This window comes from Mustela erminea, chromosome 6, assembly GCF_009829155.1.
Source record: "Mustela erminea isolate mMusErm1 chromosome 6, mMusErm1.Pri, whole genome shotgun sequence".
Lineage (NCBI taxonomy): Eukaryota > Metazoa > Chordata > Mammalia > Carnivora > Mustelidae > Mustela > Mustela erminea.
This window is the reverse complement of record NC_045619.1, coordinates 57627147-57644882: the sequence shown is the minus strand read 5'-3', so window position 1 is coordinate 57644882 and position 17736 is coordinate 57627147. Positions and strand designations below refer to the sequence as shown.

General features: G+C 39.2%; 2 protein-coding genes across 6 annotated transcripts; one reads left to right on the top strand and one right to left on the bottom strand.

Annotated features, from left to right (window-relative positions):
* Positions 1 to 2906: 2906 nt before the first annotated feature.
* C6H12orf60 (chromosome 6 C12orf60 homolog) lies at positions 2907 to 17482 on the bottom strand. 5 transcript variants are annotated; one of them, XM_032347406.1, is made up of 4 exons: positions 16946 to 17474; positions 12658 to 12744; positions 4427 to 4518; positions 2907 to 3903 (listed from the first exon to the last, which is right to left on the bottom strand). In XM_032347406.1, the coding sequence occupies exon 4, from the start codon at positions 3877 to 3879 to the stop codon at positions 3172 to 3174; it is 708 nt and encodes a 235-aa protein (XP_032203297.1). In that variant the 5' UTR covers positions 3880 to 3903; positions 4427 to 4518; positions 12658 to 12744; positions 16946 to 17474; the 3' UTR covers positions 2907 to 3171. The 5 variants fall into 5 exon arrangements, 4 of the variants coding, with proteins under 4 accessions (XP_032203297.1, XP_032203298.1, XP_032203299.1 ...); XM_032347407.1 differs by lacking the exon at positions 4427 to 4518; XM_032347408.1 differs by lacking the exon at positions 12658 to 12744.
* SMCO3 (single-pass membrane protein with coiled-coil domains 3) lies at positions 6349 to 15750 on the top strand. Its single transcript, XM_032347411.1, has 2 exons — positions 6349 to 6776; positions 14416 to 15750. The coding sequence occupies exon 2, from the start codon at positions 14432 to 14434 to the stop codon at positions 15107 to 15109; it is 678 nt and encodes a 225-aa protein (XP_032203302.1). The 5' UTR covers positions 6349 to 6776; positions 14416 to 14431; the 3' UTR covers positions 15110 to 15750.
* Positions 17483 to 17736: the final 254 nt, after the last annotated feature.

Here is a 17736-nt window from a genome sequence, read left to right as displayed (position 1 = left end):
GCGTTTTATGTTGTTGTGCTTCTTGACAGTTCACTTTCTACTCCCCACTATTGCTTCATTCCGTTAGGTCACACTGTGCTCATGGCCTCTAGAGGAGGAATGGAACTAGATATGAGGTAGAAACTAGTGAGTTCTGCTTTTCAAAACCAGAAGGAAGGGAGAGAAAATGAGAGGAACCCAAAACAAAGAATGTGAGGGAAACACTAAATAAGAGTAATGGGTTTGAGAAGAGTGTAGCTCCCCCACCCCCAAATATGTCCATACGTCCACAGGGTGGGCAGAAGTCATTGGAGTGGACAGACCAGTGGTGCTCGGTGGTAAGATGTCTGTGAGAGGCACTGTCAGTGATGATCGGCCTCAGAGGAGCCATGAGCATCTGAAAACCACCCGCCGTTACTGAAGAAGCTTGGCCCATCCTAGCTGCCATTCCCATTGATGTGTGGTAAGGACCTCCCTCAAAATGCCCCCAGTCATGCCTCCAGTCTTTTTTTTTTTTTTTTAATATTCTATTTATTTGTCAGCGAGAGAGAGAGAGAGAGAGAGAGCACAAGCAAGGGGAGAAGCAGGTTCCCCACTTAGGAAGGAGCCTAATGCCAGATTTGATCCCAGGACCCTGGAATAATTACCTGAGCTGAAGGCAGATGCTTAACCAACTGAGCCACCAGGCATCCCATGACCAGGACTTTTCTTTGCCCTTGTTCCATTCATTTCCCCGTGACTCTCCTAGCTGTCGCAATATCCTGGGACACAATCTTTTTGCTTGTTTGTTGTAAGATTTTATTTGAAAGAGAGATCACAAGCAGAGAGGGGGGCAAAGGGAGAGGGAGAAGCAGGCTCCCCACTGACCAAGGAGCCCGATGTGGAGCTCTAACCCAAGACCATGGGATCACAACATGAGCTGAAGGCAGATGCTTAACCAACTGAGCCACCCAGGTGCCCCTCCTGGGACACAATCTTAAAACCAAGAGGAGGCAGGTGAGAACCTGAAACACACATAGGTTCAGAAAAAGTAACAAAGTGAGAGCAGCACTTTCCACCTCCCATTTCTACATGGTGTTTCTGAGGACAGGGTAGCAAATGGATACACTCAAGAACATCCTGAAAATAAGCCAGCTGTTTGGAGCTGAGAGAAAATGCAGAATTCATGTATTGAAACTCATCTTTTTTCTAAGCCCTCTAAGCCCTGCAAGTGGCCCAAATCCCCTTGGCTCTTACCACAGGACCCTCTCAAGGTCTTAACTGTTAGGGAGCAAGGAAGGGATTCTTCTTCTTTTTTTTTTAAGATTTTATTTATTATTTATTTGACAGAGATCACAAGTAGGCAGAGAGGCAGGCAGAGAGAGAGGAGGAATTAGGCTCCCTGCTGAGCAGAGAGCCCGATGTGGGACTCGATCCCAGAACACTGGGATCATGACCTGAGCTGAAGGCAAAGGCTTTAACCCACTGAGCCACCCAGACACCCCCAAGGAAGGGATTCTTAATTCAAAATTACAAGGTTGATTCCAATGACAGCCTTGGCTTTGGAGCTGAGCTCCTGACTCAGGCTAGCAAAAGTGCAACTTCAAAGTAGCCACTACTGGGGAGGTAGACTGGCACCCTTGGTGGACATGACTGCATCACAGGCTAAAAAGTACCACGATTATCTTCTTACGCCACGCCATCAAATGCTCACAATTTGTCTCTTTGTTTCTCATGATGCAGCCTTATTTTTTTTTTAAGATTTTACTTATTTGACAGACAGAGATCACAAGTAGGCAGAGAGGCAGGTAGAGAGAGAGGAGGAAGCAGGCTCCCCGCTGAGCAGAGCACCCGAGGAGGGGCTCGATTCCAGGACCCTGGGATCATGACCTGAGCCAAAGGCAGAGGCTTAATCCACTGAGCCACCCAGGTGCCCCTCATGCTGTAGCCTTATTTTTAAGTGTAGAGAAATAAGCATCTCCTTGTTTTTAAAGGAGAAAATGGCATTTAAAACTTAGAGGAGAAAATGTTTCAAGGAGGACAAAACTAAGGTATTCTCAGAAGAAAAACTCCACTCAAGAACTGGAATTATTAATGGCTTGTCTTATTCTCAACAATGTTCCTATTTATCATGTAGAATAGGGCAACCGTGAAACCACACACTCTTTCCTGCTGCATGAGAGCCAAAGACGTTCTGCTAGGCAAAGGGATTTATCTAACCTCTCTTTGTCAATACAAGCACATCTCAGAAATCCTACTTCTACAAATGTTGCAGTTTTTTATTTGCGAAAGGTTAGAACACATCCATTTTTGAACCTCCAATAGCTCCTAATCATAAGACCTCAGTAGGAGGCAGACAAGAATAAATCACCTGCTCTGTTCTTATTCAAGTAAGCAAGAAAATTATTACTCTTCATTCATTGTTCTTACTAACTTCTGGATAAATCATACCAAAAGTATTCAGTGATGGCTTATGATAGGTAAGGCATTGATGATACAGAGATTGGTATAGGATTGACAAAAATGCAGAAGGTAGGGGTGCCTGGGTGGCTCAGTCTGTTAATCATCTGCCTTTGACTCAGATCATGATCCAAGGGATGCTGGGATCAAGCCCCACATCGGGTTCCATGCTCAGCAGGGAGTCTGCTTCTCCTTCTGCCTCTGCTGCTACACCTGCTCGTGCTCTCGCTCTCTCTCTCTCTCTCTCTCGCTTTCTCTCTAGCCCTCTCTTAAGTAAATAAAATCTTTTTAAAAATGCAGAAGGATATTTTACATGTTTCCTGCACCTGAACAGTACTTTCTGCCAGATTATCTAACAATAATGTTTACATTTACCTGGACTTCACACTGTAGTATCCAGAAATAGAATTACCAAGAGTGGAAATTAGTTTAAGGTTATTTTAATTATGCATTAAGATGATATGTAATGTTTAGAGACATCCCCAAATGTAATACACTACCTTGATTTTCTGAACAACATGTTATTTTTAGTAACTTCCATGACAAGCAGGCTTTCTTTGATTAGTTTTATTTGAATAAAGCAAAACTTGAGGTAAATGGTCTTCCAGGTGACTACTTTCTGCACTTACATCCTAATATAACACCTTTCTGGCAGCAAAGGTCTTAGAACATACTGTCAAAATTCTCAGGACCTGAACTGATGTTCTGACAGAAATGAGCCCCTCTGTTGCATTCCTACTGGTCATTGGTTTTCTAGGGCACGGGAATCTTGGATTCCATAATATTTATGGCTTTTTGGAGGATCTCTAAGATTGGTGCCAGAGTTCTGACAATTTGCTCCAACTGATTTACAACTGACTCCATGGTATTCTTGAAATGTTCAGCTTTTAACACATCCTGCAATTTTTTCAAGATGTCTGCTGTACCGATTTTGGAGGGACCCGGACCTTGGTTTTTCTCTGAGGTGTTGGCCCCTTCAGTGTCTTTTTGATAGAGGTCACTTAACTGAAGTTTCATGATAGGACATGTCATCAAGAGTGAAAGAGAAGATTCCAAAGTGCCAAGAATGTTACTGCTATTCAGTGCAGCAACGATGACTGGTGTGTGAACATTCTTGAACATTTCTCTAGCTGACTGCTGCAGCTCCTTGACATTGGCACTCTTCTCAACCATAGAGCAAATCGCTGTCGCAATCTTGGAACATAAAGGTTCCTTTTGCATCTGGTCGTACTTTGCCTCCAGGACACACTGTAACTCCTTAAAGATTGTGAATAGTTGTTCAAAGACATCCTTAACGTTAGCATCTTCCTTCACAGCCAGGGAGTGGATCTGGGCATTCATAGTGCTGTTAAACGATTCTATAAGTGTGTTAGTGAAGGCAACAAGATCTTGCATGTGAAAGAAAAATGTTTTGGCAGCTTGCACCAGCCTCTCTTTATCCTTTTCTGACTCTGAAGACATTTCTCCAGCACAAAAGTTTCAGCACTGCAAAACAAAGTAGTAATCCAGATAAAAACTTATTTATTTGTCAACCGCAAAGAGACTGATCTTAAAATCTAAATGTGGAAAATAACCGCTGTCAAGGGTAGACAAGCTACACCAGCTATGGAGCAGGAATAGATCCTGTGCTTTAATAAAAATAACAAAAAGATAATAATTAAAAGATTTTCAGCCAAGATTGAATATCGTGCACTGGACCCTCAATTGGATATGCTGATATACGGAGTAACCAGTTCTCAGGCATTATCCTCAGTAACTATCCAATCTAGTGGAGAAGATTGTACAAAGCTTAAAAATTACATAGAAAAGCTCTGGTTCCAGTTAAGATAGAGCAAGCAGACGCGGTACAATCTTTCCTACGGAGTAGAACTAAAAATCCTGGACAGAAAAATTAAGTAACCATCAGATAACTCTGAAAGGTGAGTAACAGCAGACCAAAGAGGTAGAGTACTGCACTTCAAAGAAGATCAAGGCCATCTGACGCCAACTCCCAAGATGTCTGTCTTGCCTGAGAATGTTTCTGTACTTTCAGTACAACTCATCCTCTTCTGCCATAGAGAGGAGTGTTGATGTCTCTAACCAATGTTCATGAGGAGAGTTCTGGAGGAGACATAAAAAGATAGGACTGTGAACGTGGCCCCAGGGGTCCCAAACCAGAAATCCACAGGCAAAGTCCAACCTGCAGATGTGCTTTGTTTGACCCCACAATTGCTTGTATCAACTTCTAAATTTAAAAACTGAAAGATAGAAATCTGGATTGCTATTGCTTATTGGAAAAAATGAGATTAATTGGCAGCACAAAGCCCACATTATGAGTTAGGAAAAGTGACTAGATTTATGCTGCCCTCTTCAAAGTGGGCTTTTACCATCTACACCCCATGGTCTGACACTAAGTGTTTCAACTACGTGCATCTCGTCCTACACACTAGTATAGTTTATATGAAGGAAGCTTCCTGAAATCCTCCTCAGATTACCTCACAATAAAAAACTTCAATGAGGGGTGCCTGGCTGGCTCAGTGGGTTAAGCCGCTGCCTTCAGCTCAGGTCATGATCTCAGGGTCCTGGGATCAAGTCCTGCGTCGGGCTCTCTGCTCAGCAGGGAGCCTGCTTCCCTCTCTCTCTCTGCCTGCCTCTCTGCCTACTTGTGATCTCTGTCAAATAAATAAAATCTAAAAAAAAAAAAAGCTTCAATGATTCACTATTGCCTAGTGAATAAGACACAACTTGCTGGCATGGCGTTTAAGATCATCTAGACTGCTCTCAATTTTCCACTACTCCTTTCCCTCACTGCTCTCGCGTATATCCTGGGTCACCAGTGTAATGGACTAAGTTTATGCCCTGAAAATGCTCCCAACATTTTGCTAGCCCCTTTGTTCATAGTATTCCCTCCACCTGCATTCTCTCCTCCCGACCCCACCCCACACATCTATTGAAATCCTACTTGTCCATCCATCGTTACTTCAGGTACACTGTCTACACACATCCTATTTCCCTTTTATCCCCGTACCTCGTAAGCCCCAGGATATGTCAAGTGCAAAATGATCCACTGGGACAGAAGTAAAATAGTACTCCACTTAGTTCTCCTTTAAAACTATAGAACAGCGCCTTTAGATTTTATGTATCTCCTAGCTGGACTCTCAGTGCTGTATCCTCTACCCACCCCATAACAACAGAAATGAGTGTTGTTAACATTAAGACAAATGGCTACCATTTAGGAAGGTTTTGCCATATATCAAGCACTCTGCCAAATTCTTTACATGCGTTATCTCATTTAATCCATATGACAACCCATCAATTACAAACTAATACATCACACAATGAAAGCCTGGGTTGCTCAGTCGGTTAAGCGGCTGCCTTCAGCTCAGGTCATGATCCCAGCGTCCTGGGATCGAGTCCCACATCGGGCTCCTTGCTTGGCGGGGAGCCTGCTTCTCCTTTTGCCTCTGCCTGCCACTCTGTCTGCCTGTGCTCGCTCTCTCTCTCTCTCTCTCTAACAAATAAATAAGTCAATAAAATATTTTTAAAAAGAAGAAAAAAATTAAATTAAGTGACTTTTCCAGGGCTACATGGCTAGTAAGAGATACTTGGATACACAAAATCAGGACCGTCCAATTCTAAAGCCCATGTTTTGTTTTGTTTTTTCCACTAAGTTATGGGGGCTGGGGTGATTGTTTGCTTCTGAGGTGTCCCTGCCGTAGAGGAATCCATGGAGGTGAGGATAGAATGTAGAGGGAAAAGCACGAAAGACTGTTCTAAACTTTAAGAGAAAGGAGTCAAGTTAGTCTTTAAGGCTTTCCTATGGTCAAGGCATTCACCGACACAGTGAGAGATGGTGATAAAGAGCAGGAAAGAAGAGCGCACGCACAAAAATCACATTTGGTTGCAAATATCTGGGTTTTTATCTCTTGAGAACAGAAACAAAGGCATCAGCAACAGATGGAGGTTTGAATGCAACAGAAGGTAAAGGAAACTTATTGTGGAATAGATGGCAAGACAGAATCGCAGAATCTGGGAGCCACGCAGAGCCATCGTCTCTGCTGAGCTGGATTAGCTCGGTCGTACAGCACTTTTCAACCAAAAAGTCCATTAAGGAATAGACAGTTACATGTCTCGCCTCTTTATTTGCCTTTCAAATTAGATGACTTAATACATACTAATTTTATATTAATATAGGAAATAGAAGAATTCATAGAATGAGGATTGCAGAAATAGTAGATAAAGCGGACAGGCAGAGGGACCCAGCAGAGACCAGCAAAGGCTGTAAGTCATCACATTCCATGGAAACATCCAGATGAAAAAGCCCTTTGACAATATTCCTAAACAACCACTGGGACTACTGAACTCAGAAACACAGCAAGGTAAGCGATATGGCTATTTCTACTAATATTGGTAGGATATTCTGTTTCTCTGGATTAAAGGGTATTTGAAATAACATGTCAGTCTTGAATCCTAGCCATGAATATAATAAAGTCACAAAACAACTTTGTTTTAAGAGGATCCGATGGCCGCTTCCTTCTGAGTATTTATTTCTCTGAAGACACCAGATAAAGAAGAAAATGAACAATTTATGTAACTGATTAAGTCCGAAGGGAAGAGAAAGCAGTAAAGAGCAGTTTTAGAAAGCCCTGAGGACAAGACGACACCTGTGTATTGTTTACATGGATTGTAGCATTTCTTTTTATGTCTCTAACATCAATATAAGTACTCAGGATCTGTGAAAGAAGGAATGTACAATCTAATACTAGTTAATTTATAGAGTTTCTGCTTTCTCATAAACTATATTACATTTAAATGCTGTCTGTCTCCGAATAGACTGTTATCTTCTTGAGGGCACAGAACATTGTCTACCCTTTTTTTTTTTTTTTTTCCCTAATGTCTTAAGGCATAGAAGTAGAGGATTCTCCCCTGAGCATTTAACAAAGACTGATGAATGTCACTGATATTCTGCTTTCTGGTCAGAAACGTTCTTTAGAACTTACATCAGAAAGAGTGTCATCCCACCATCAACAACTTCTTGGTTTTGTTTTGTTTTAATTAAAGGCCAGGGTTTTGATTTAAATTAAAGGAGGAGTCTCAGAACTAGTCAGTAACTGCTATTTTCTCTTGAAAAGCTAGTGGTTTCACCTATCCCCTACTCCCAAACTCCCAAATAAGTGAACTTCCCAGGATAGTTGGACCCAATAATAGGACAGTGAGGAAAGTGACAGCAGGGAGAAATGGAAAAACTCAGAGAGCATGAATGACTCAACACTGGAGGCTGAGATGTGTTTTCTTTGTCTCTTTTTCCTTAATTGTTGCTATGGGAATAGTTCAAACATACACAGAAGTGGAGATGATAAAATAATCAAGTGTCATATACCCATAACCTAGTGTCAAAAATTTTCAAAACAAACTTGATCTTATTTCCTCTGTAACTCTATTCCACACTCCCTTCCAGATTCTTTGGAAGCCAGCCTCAGAGATCATGTGTATCATATCATCATTAACACACCACCATGTATTTCTGCAAAAGCAAAAACTCTTCTTTTTGAAATTTAACTCTGTGATTCCCAAATTAACAATATATATTTAACAGAACTATCTTTGGCTTTGAAACATACACAGTGCCTTGCTATAAAAATTTACTTTTGATGGTGGTATAAAAGTTTTTGGAATGCAATTTGCAATACATATTAAAAGATAAACATAATAAAAACTTTATTTCTCATGGATTATACAATTCTTCTGGAAATTTATCCTGAGGAAATAATTGAGATAATTGGAAATGGGGAAAAAACTTGTATTAAAATGCCCACTACAATACTGTGATAGGGAAATAACTGGGTACTTATTAAATTATGGTTGATATCTTATGGAATATTTCATATAATAAAATTATTAGAAAACTAAGAATTTAGGCAGGTGTTTAAGTAAATTAATGTCAGATGAAAACTAATGTAAGATAAATTAATGTATTTCAACTTGGTAAAAATATTTACACATTTAAACAAACTTTAGGAAGGAACAACGAAAAAAATTTAAGATGGTAGGTTTATGGGTTTTTTCTTTCTTTATTTTTAAAGCGTTTATATATTAGTTGAATTGACTTTATACTTTAAAGTACTTTTTTATCAAATCTTTTACTTATAATTTCTTCAATGTTATAATTCTACCATCTATCAAAACATGTATCACATGTCACTTTCTCCACAAAGCTTCCTCTAATCACCTCAATATAATTTCCTTCTTTAAATTTCTATAACACTTGACATTTAGCTACTGTTATTCACAAAATTATCCTGAGAATTTTTTATTTGAATATGTGATAATCAATACATTTTCACTTTGGAAAGTGATTCCTTTCCCCCCAAAATTAAAACAACTCTACAGTATCTCTAAATAAATCTTAACTTTTACAGACAATACATCAATACATCTCTACTATTTCTTATACACTCTTTGATCTTGAATGTTGATCTTCTCATTTCAAAAAAATTGACAAGGTTAGTTTCAGTGAGAATCCATTTCAGTTTAGTCTTTGTTTCCATTCCAGTTTCAGAAGATATGCTGACCACTGGAATCAGCCTTTCCAAGTTTCTTTTATTGTCTGAAATAACAAGTAATATTACATATACAATAACAGTGCATGTGATTTCCGAACCTCCTTTGGCAACAGAGCAACAGAACTCTCATTAAATTAAATTTTAAGCACCCACGGTCCAAATACAGCAACAAGCAAGCTCTGGGGCTTCAGCAAAGGCTAGGGTGAAAAAAGCATGCTGGGGAGCAAGAGCGCCACCTCCTGGCCATCAATTCTTCATCAGGCTGCCTTACCGCTCTTAGGACCTACCTCATATGAACCCCGACAACAAAATACTCAAATAATGGTAGAAACACAGCAGTTCAGCAGTGGATGCTAACTGTGAAGAGTGAACTTTTCACAGACAATGAGCACTATCATCTGATAATAAACAATGTAAAAATCACATTTTTCACACCAACGGTGCAAGTATTAAGAACTGGATTAAGAATAACATTTAGCTACTTATAAGCGCCAATCTTTAAAATTCATTTATAAAGTGACTTTGAAATGACTTATAAGGGGTGCCTGGCAGGCTCAGTCAGTAGAGCATGTGACTCTTGATCTCAGGGTTATGAGTTCATCCCTGTGTTGGGCACAGAGCCTAACTAAAAAGAAAAAAGGTTCTTATTTTATTTTTAGAGATTTTACTTATTCATTCCAGGGGCAGGGAGCAGAGGGAGAGGGACAAGAGGATCTCGAGCTATGTGCAGAGCGCAACGCAAGGCTCGATTTCAAGAACCCGAGATCCTGACCTGAGCCAAAACTGAGAGCCAGACACAATCAACTGAGCTACCCAGGCACCCCAAAAGAAATGTTTGTTTGGTTTTTTTTAAGATTTTATTTATTTATTTGACACAGAGAGAGACACAGTGAGAGAAGGAACAGAAGCAGGGGGAGTGGGAGAGGGAGAAGCAGGCTTCCTGCCAAACAGGGAGCCCTACTCCGGGCTCAGGACCCTGGGATCTGACCCTTAATGACTGAGCCACCCAGGTGCCCCAAGAGATGATTTTTAAAAGACTGAATTTTAAAGTCAATATTTAAAAGGTCATGCCTGAAAATGTAGTAAGATAGGGAAAAGTATGTATGGCCCAGACATCTTTTAGGTAATTATTATATATTGTTGGTAAGACATCCCTTAAGGCGTGCGGAAGTAACAACTAGGATCTTCAAGGAAGGTGGCTCCAACTGATTGCCAAGGCTTTTGTTTTGCTGAGTGAAGTAAACACTTTGCAAGTCAGAGCTTAGTTTAATTGTCAGAGGCAATACTGGAAATGCTGCACTTTGCTAACTCTTTTTCGGCGTGGTGTATAACCTCTCCTCTAAGTATCAAGTATATTTCTAAGAATAACAGTTTGAAAGGGAACAAATTATTAACCTTCCCTAAATTACTAAATGTTCCCATATAGCCCTAATTTTAATACATATTAACCTGCAGATTGTTGAAAATTTGAATTTGCACAAATGAAGCACGAGCCTTATAATTTCAAATGACATAATACTTTCAGCTCCACAAGTGGTTTGAAGTCTGGCTGAACTATTTAACTAGATTAAAAATGCCATAAAAGCAGGACCCATGTCCTTTTCATTTTGTGTGCTCTATAAAGTTCGGCATGTTATCTTATCCATAGTAAGGTACTAGTCCATTAGATAATTTGTTACTGAATTATTAAACTGCTTCCTTCACCAGGCTCTTCAAATTTCACCTGTCCAAAAATAATTCATTAGTTTCACCTTCAAACCCTACCTCTTCCTCACCTAATTCTCTATTGTTTATCTCACTGTTGGGATGAAAATAATTTCGAACTGTATTCAGTCCTGGGAAGGTATGAGGGCAGGCCTGCTGAAGATCTACAAGGCATAAGGAATCCTCCCAAAGTCCTTCCCCAACACAAAAGGAGCTAGGAAGGTAAGCCCAACTCAGAAAAATACAAGTCCTTTTATGTTAGATTTGAAAAATAATTCTAAGCACATTATGACATCTTACTCAAACTTGTTACTGACACAGAATTATAGACTGCTATCTGGAAACTGGGAGGAAGGTATAAAAGTGCACGTGTCAGGCCTTGGGGATGTAAAAGAAAGAAAATATAATTGAAAGAGTACTTGGGTCTTTGATTTCTGGTAAGATTGAGTCTTTTTATCAATTAATTAGCTACCATGCTTTTACTGTACAGAGTTGCTTGCTCATTTAGCTGTTAGATAACTACTGTTTTTCTTATTGATAGCAACTGTCATTAGAAATTCATACTTCATTTTTCTTGCATTTTTCCCAGTTTCTTTTTAGTTCTTTTTACATAGCCATCCTTGTTCGTCAAATTTTTGTGTGACTTTCTTCCTTTGATTTTAAGCTTATAAAGCCTTCCTCCATACAGACATTTGAAAATGATCAATTTTCTTCTATTTTATCATTGTTTTTTACAAATATTACACTAACTTTTAAAAATTAATTTCTAAAGGCGCCTGGGTGGCTCAGTGGGTTAAACCCTCTGCGTTGGGCTCAGGTCATGATCCCAGGGTCCTGGGATCGAGCCCCCGCATGGGGCTCTCTTCTCAGCAGGGAGCCTGCTTCCTCTTCTCTCTCTCTCTGTCTGCCTCTCTGCCTACTTGTGATCTCTGTCTGTCAAATAAATAAATAAAATCTTTTAAAAAAAAATTAATTTCTAGGGACGCCTGGGTGGCTCAATCGTTGGGTTCAGTCATTCGGCTCAGGTCATGATACTGTGGTCCTAGGATCGAGACCCACCTTGGGTTCCCTACTCAGTGGGAAGCCTGCTTCTCCCTCTCCCAGTCCCCCTGACTGTATTCCTTCTCTTACTGTCTCTCTCTCTCTCTCTCTCTATCTCTGTCAAATAAATAAATAACCTTTTAAAATTTTTAAAAAATAGGGGCACCTGGGTGGCTCAGTGGGTTAAAACCTCTGCCTTCAGCTCAGGTCATGAACTCAGGACCCTGGGATGGAGCCCTGCTTCGGGCTCTCTGCTCAGCAGGGACCTTGCTTCCTCCTCTCTCTCTGCCTGCCTCTCTGCCTACTTGTGATTTCTGTCAAATAAATAAAATCTTTAAAAAAAAAATTTTAATAAAATAAAATTAATTTCTAACCCCAAAACTAGCTCATTGTGCCAGGAACATTTTCAATTATTATTGATTTGAAAGTCTATATTTATCATGTATTAAATGTATAGAAGAGTCTGTTTCCAGAACTATTTTGTTCCATGATTCCATCTACTCCTGCAACCTGTACAATACTAATATTATTTTTATGATGCTTTAATATTTGGGGAGGATAAAGTCCCATCATTACTTTTTCCTGAAAAAAAATCTCATCTATTAGTTTTGTTTGATTTTGTTTCAACTCTTGGAAGAAAAGAAAAAGAAAATGGAGTCCTCTACATCTGTGTGGGACCTGGGTACATTTCTCCTCAAGTAAATAACACCCTGATTTTTTATTTTACGATTAATTTGTCAAGGTGTGTTAAAACAATAAGTTAACTAGGAAGAAACTGACCACTTGGAAGTATTCAGCCTCCTATCCTGGAGGAAGTCTCATCTCTCCATTTGTTCATCTTTAGGTAAATAGAACAACATACCTTTTCTGGAAGCTATGCCTTCAGATAAAGGCAAATGATAACTGCTAGAGATATTTTACACTTTCGCAAGCTAAGAAAGACTCCTCTCACCTAAATATCTGAATAGGAATGTAGTTGATGATCTTCTGAATTCAAAGTAAGAAACTGGAGTTTTCACTTCATGATAATATCTGAAAACTAGAAACCAAAAAAGAAAAAGGTTGAATGGAAAATTTCTGGAAGAAAAAAGGAGAAACAAAGTCCACATTCATGGTTATCAAAGTACAGTTTTGTCACCCAACGGTGAGCTGGGGAATATTTAATAAATCCTCAACAATTTCTTTAAATGAAATTGAGATATTTTCTAAGTACTGCTGTGGAAATTTGTGTAACACATGGGTCTGAGTGTGTGTTTGTGTGTGTGCTGGATTTGAAACAAAGATGCAAATGAATTTCTGACTGTGATAAGTTTATTCTATTAGGGATACCAAGGCATTTTTCTAAACTGATCAGCGTAAATGATTATGTTCTCAATCCACTTAAAATCCCCTTCTTATTTCCAAATTATATCTTTATGGCTTGGAGGGACAGGCCCTTTTCATGTTTACTTTCTTGAGAGAAAAATATCATTCTTTCATTCTATGCTTGTGAGATTCCCCATATCTAGGCTAAAAGCCATGGTCTCAGAGTGGATAGGGCCCAAGTTCATTAGGATGTTGTTTACTCGAGAGAATGTGCCAGACACCACAGATATTTCATTCTCTCTTTTCTTCTAAGAGTTTCAACTAAAAATTAAAGTGCCAAGCACATAGGAAGACTATGCGAAGTATGCATATTGTAAGATTGTTCTCACAGGCCTCAAATTTTTTAACCAAATAAACTCTGAACATGCTTGTTCCTATTTTCTCTGCATAATACTCTAAGCGAGAAGAACAAACACAAGAAGGCTCCGGCCTGATTCATTGTATTCATTCTACTGCATCCTCTTGCCACTTACTCTTTAATACTTTCATGAAATGGCATTATTTCCTTTCTAAGGCCAATTCTAGCTAATCTTCACTGTGCCCAAGTGCATTATAAACCATTCTAAATAATTTAACTTCTAAGCTTTGCAAATGAGACCACACAGGTAGTCATAATGGTGCTGTCCCTGCACCATGCCCACTCTCTCCCCCAGTGAGATTTTAATCTAAAGAATGTTTCATATATACCCTTAACATGAAAAGTATTTGTAAAGATTCTGTGTGTTGCCTTTGATGACCCCTAGGCTTAGAGAACAAATAATTTGTTTGTAAAGACATACAGAGTGACTTTAATATTAGAAATTAAGTTAGTCTCTAAACAAAATTAGACATTAATAACCCTGTAAATTCAGAGATTTTTAATATTCTTCTGGCTCTACTAATTTATCTTCCAATATTAGAGAAATCAATCTGGTAGGTGTATTCAGTGTGCTAAGTAGGGTCTGGAAAAATTAAGGAGTGTCGGTCATCAAGAATCAACCATATCAAACTGCAGTGTATGTCAAACCTTATTAAATACAACTTAGAAATAATCACATTTATTTACTAATAACCAGATGCTTGATAAACACAGATCTTCTTATCTAGGATTTCTCTCTACCACAAAAAAAGCTAATGCCTCGTTTATTGCATCGGTAGGTGGCATTGTCACCCCCATTCCCATACACTGACTCTAAGTTTCATAAAAATAATTGCTTTAAAGAACCTGTTGAATTTTCTAAGGAATTCCTTAGATAGCACAGTGCTATTTTTCTACTAATAAAGTAAAAGATTTCTTGGTCAAATGCACACAGACAGCAGGTATTTTTCAAAATTTTTAGTGAAGATTTACTACTTTATTTTTCAGAAATTATATTTGAAACATGTCTCAGAGTGACTTCCTCTACCCAGAGAATCCACGGAGAAGGCAGGAAGTAAACCGTCTTCACCAGCAGCTTCTTGATTGTTTATCTGATAGCTTCCAAGCTACTAATAAGCTGATTGAGGTCTTAAACATGCACTTGGGGTGCAACTTGGCCTCCATCGAGATGAAAAGAGATGGGACCATCAAAGAAAACTGTGATATCATCATCCAAGCCATGATGAAAATCCAAACTTACCTGCAAAAGGTTGATGAAGCACTAAAAGATAAGCTAGAGCCAACCCTCTACAGAAAACTTCAGGATATTAAAGAAAGGGAAACAGACAAAATTGCAATAGTACAAAAGGTCATTTCAGTCATCCTGGGAGAAGCTACTTCCGCAGCCAGTGCAGTAGCTGTTAAACTTGTGGGCTCAAACGTCACAACTGGCATCATTAACAAGCTGGTCACTGTGTTAGCTCAAATTGGTGCTTCTCTCCTTGGTAGTATAGGGGTTGCCGTTCTTGGCCTTGGCATAGATATGATCTTCCGTGCCATCCTGGGAGCAGTGGAGAAAACGCAGCTTGAAGCAGCCATTAAAAGTTATGAGAAGCATCTTGTGGAATTCAAGTCAGCTTCAGAAAAGTATCATCATGCCATTACTGAGGTCACCAACACAGTGAAACACCAAATGAAATGAACAGCCACGGTGCCACTGGAATATTTTTCTGTGTCTCAATAATAGTGTTTTGCTTCTTGAATTAGGTTCATTTTCCGTTAAGTTTCCAACATGGACAGAAATATAGTTAATAAGTTGGCAAGGTGGTTTAAGAGATGCTAAAACTAGAAGACTCCAGAGTTTTCTATCAGCTGGGTCTAGACCCTGTGAGGCAAAAGATATATCCCAGGATACCTTCTTACTCTGCTCTACCAGATCAACATTACATTAAATGCAATTGGAGAAGAGCAAGTCTAGGTGTTACTTCTTCCTTTTCTTTTCCCCCAAATTTTTAAAATTTACTCTGAGTAAAGAATAACTTTCATTCCTACCACTAGCTTCAGACATCATTTACTTCTAAGGGGATGCACTTGGTAACTTCTGCCTAGACACAAACTGTGGGCCTTTGAATTAAATGGAAATTCTAATTTTGACCTTGAGCTTAAGCTCAATTTTCAATAAACTAGAAGAGACTGAAGTATGGGTTGTAACAGTTTACTTTAATGATCAAAGGACACAAGGGTTCTGTAACTTCCACTAAGTACATCCTATAAATGCAAATGGATTTTTAAAAGATAAAAGTTCAGGGGGACCTTGGTGGCTCAGTGGGTTAAAGCCTCTGTCTTCAGCTCCGGTCATGGTCCCAGGGTCCTGGAATTGAGCCCGATATGAGCCCCACATCAGGCTCTCTGCTCAACGGAGAACCTGCTTCCCTCTCTCTCTTGCTGCCTGCCTCTCTGCCTACTTGTGATCTCTGTCAGATAAATAAAATCTTTAAAAAAAAAAAAGATAAAAGTTAAAACTGAACAGATAAAGGTTCTGTTTCTATAATTGCAATCAACCCTGACCAACTGTGGTGTGATGCTTAAATATTCCTCACGGTAATGTTTGAACACTCTGGAACATTTTTAAAAAAACAAACATGCTTGAACACTCTGGAACATTTGAAAAAAAAAAAAAACATGCAAATCCCAGCTACACATGTATAAAATACATTTGGGATGCAGGGGAGGAAGGTGTTACTCTTTTAAGAATTTGTCATTTAAAAGAGAGTCATAATTTATTATAATTTTTCCAAAAAGTGAAACTTCCTTTTCCACACTAGCATAATGAAGCTGTCCTTGCTACATAGAACTTTAGGTGCCTCATTTCATTAAATACCTGATTTCAGAAAAATCCAGAGGTTAAGGAGGCCTAACGGTTCAGTTAATTTCTGCCGACACAGTGTTTTCTAAATCTTTCACCAACTAATGACTCCCCATTGTGACTCTTGGGTTCTACTTACATAATCATTAAGTTGCTGATGTAAGAATGTGTTTGTTATAATTGATTCTTGCATCTTAGTACAAGAAATGTGTTGAAATTTTAAAAGCTCAGCATATCTCAAAAATTAAGCTAGATCAAAGACTAATTTTTCAAATGTACTCTTCATTTTTCTCTTCCGTCACTCCTTCTTAAAATTAGTTGCAAAACTAAATTAGTTCATCTCCAAAATCAAATTTTATTACCTAACTTACAAGTTCTAAACTACAAGACCTTGTTACTGCTCTTTCTGGGACTCAAAATTCAGTCTAAAACCAAATCATGAATTTTCTAGGACAAAGGGTGGTTTAGGTAAGAAACTCACCTTAAATGTTTAAGTGCACATTTAAAATATTCTGTTAAAAATTAATGTGTATCTCCTTCAGTATTTTGGAGCACTTATAATTGACAGTAAGAACTGACCAATACCTAACATAGTTTCCTAGAAGGGATATTAAGATCAGAAATAACCAAGGGTATCTCTTTAAAATATAATGTTTAAATAATTAAACTTACCCTTAAGGGGAAAAGACAGGATAAGAGGCTTAGACAAAGAGTGGACAGAAGAGAAGGGAAGGACTAAGACTAGAAACTAAGTGATAATCTGTATGTACGTATAGTGACATCATAAAGGACTTCTAGCTGATGAAAAGACCAAAAGGGAAAAGCAGCCAATATAAAGCAACCTCGCCGCTCGTAAATTTAAAACTGACTGCACGTGTATCCCCACATCTCCTCCTCAAAAAAACTCACTGAAATTACTATAATTTCTCGTAGATGAACAATCTGGGACTCCAACACGGGACCTGATCTCTTCGCTCAGGTCTACCCATGTTCTGTGCGCCTGGAAACTTCCAGACGGGCTTGACGCTGGGAAAGCGCAACAAGTGCAGTAGCAAATGTTATGCAGGGATCCACTTTCAAGCAGACACTATCTGTTTGATAGAGATCGCGCTCGCTTACATCAAGAAAAAAAAAAAATCAAAAACTAATACAACTCTAGCCTACAGAGACTGCAAAACCGCTCCCGCACTGGGATCTGCCACTCTCATTCAGCTCTTACAAATTGAACTTCCGGAAATTGGGTCAAACTGTCTCGGGCCGTCTCCCCACCAGCCAATCACCTATCCGACCCGCTTCGTTTTTCTTCTTTCTATTGATCTAAAGAAGTGTCAATCAACGTGGTTCCGCTCCCTGGGGGCGGGATCTTAGCGGAGAGTCAACTAATTGGTACTGATTTGCAGCGGAAGAGACTCTGGTCGGAGAGTTCTTGGTTACTCTCTATGGTGCCAGGGCGGAGAAACACT

What these genes read in the sequence shown, in the direction of transcription:
- SMCO3 (XM_032347411.1), top strand. Translation starts at nt 14,432, where the DNA reads ATGTCTCAGAGTGACTTCCTCTACCCAGAGAATCCACGGAGAAGGCAG.
- C6H12orf60 (XM_032347406.1), bottom strand. Translation starts at nt 3,879, where the DNA reads ATGTCTTCAGAGTCAGAAAAGGATAAAGAGAGGCTGGTGCAAGCTGCC.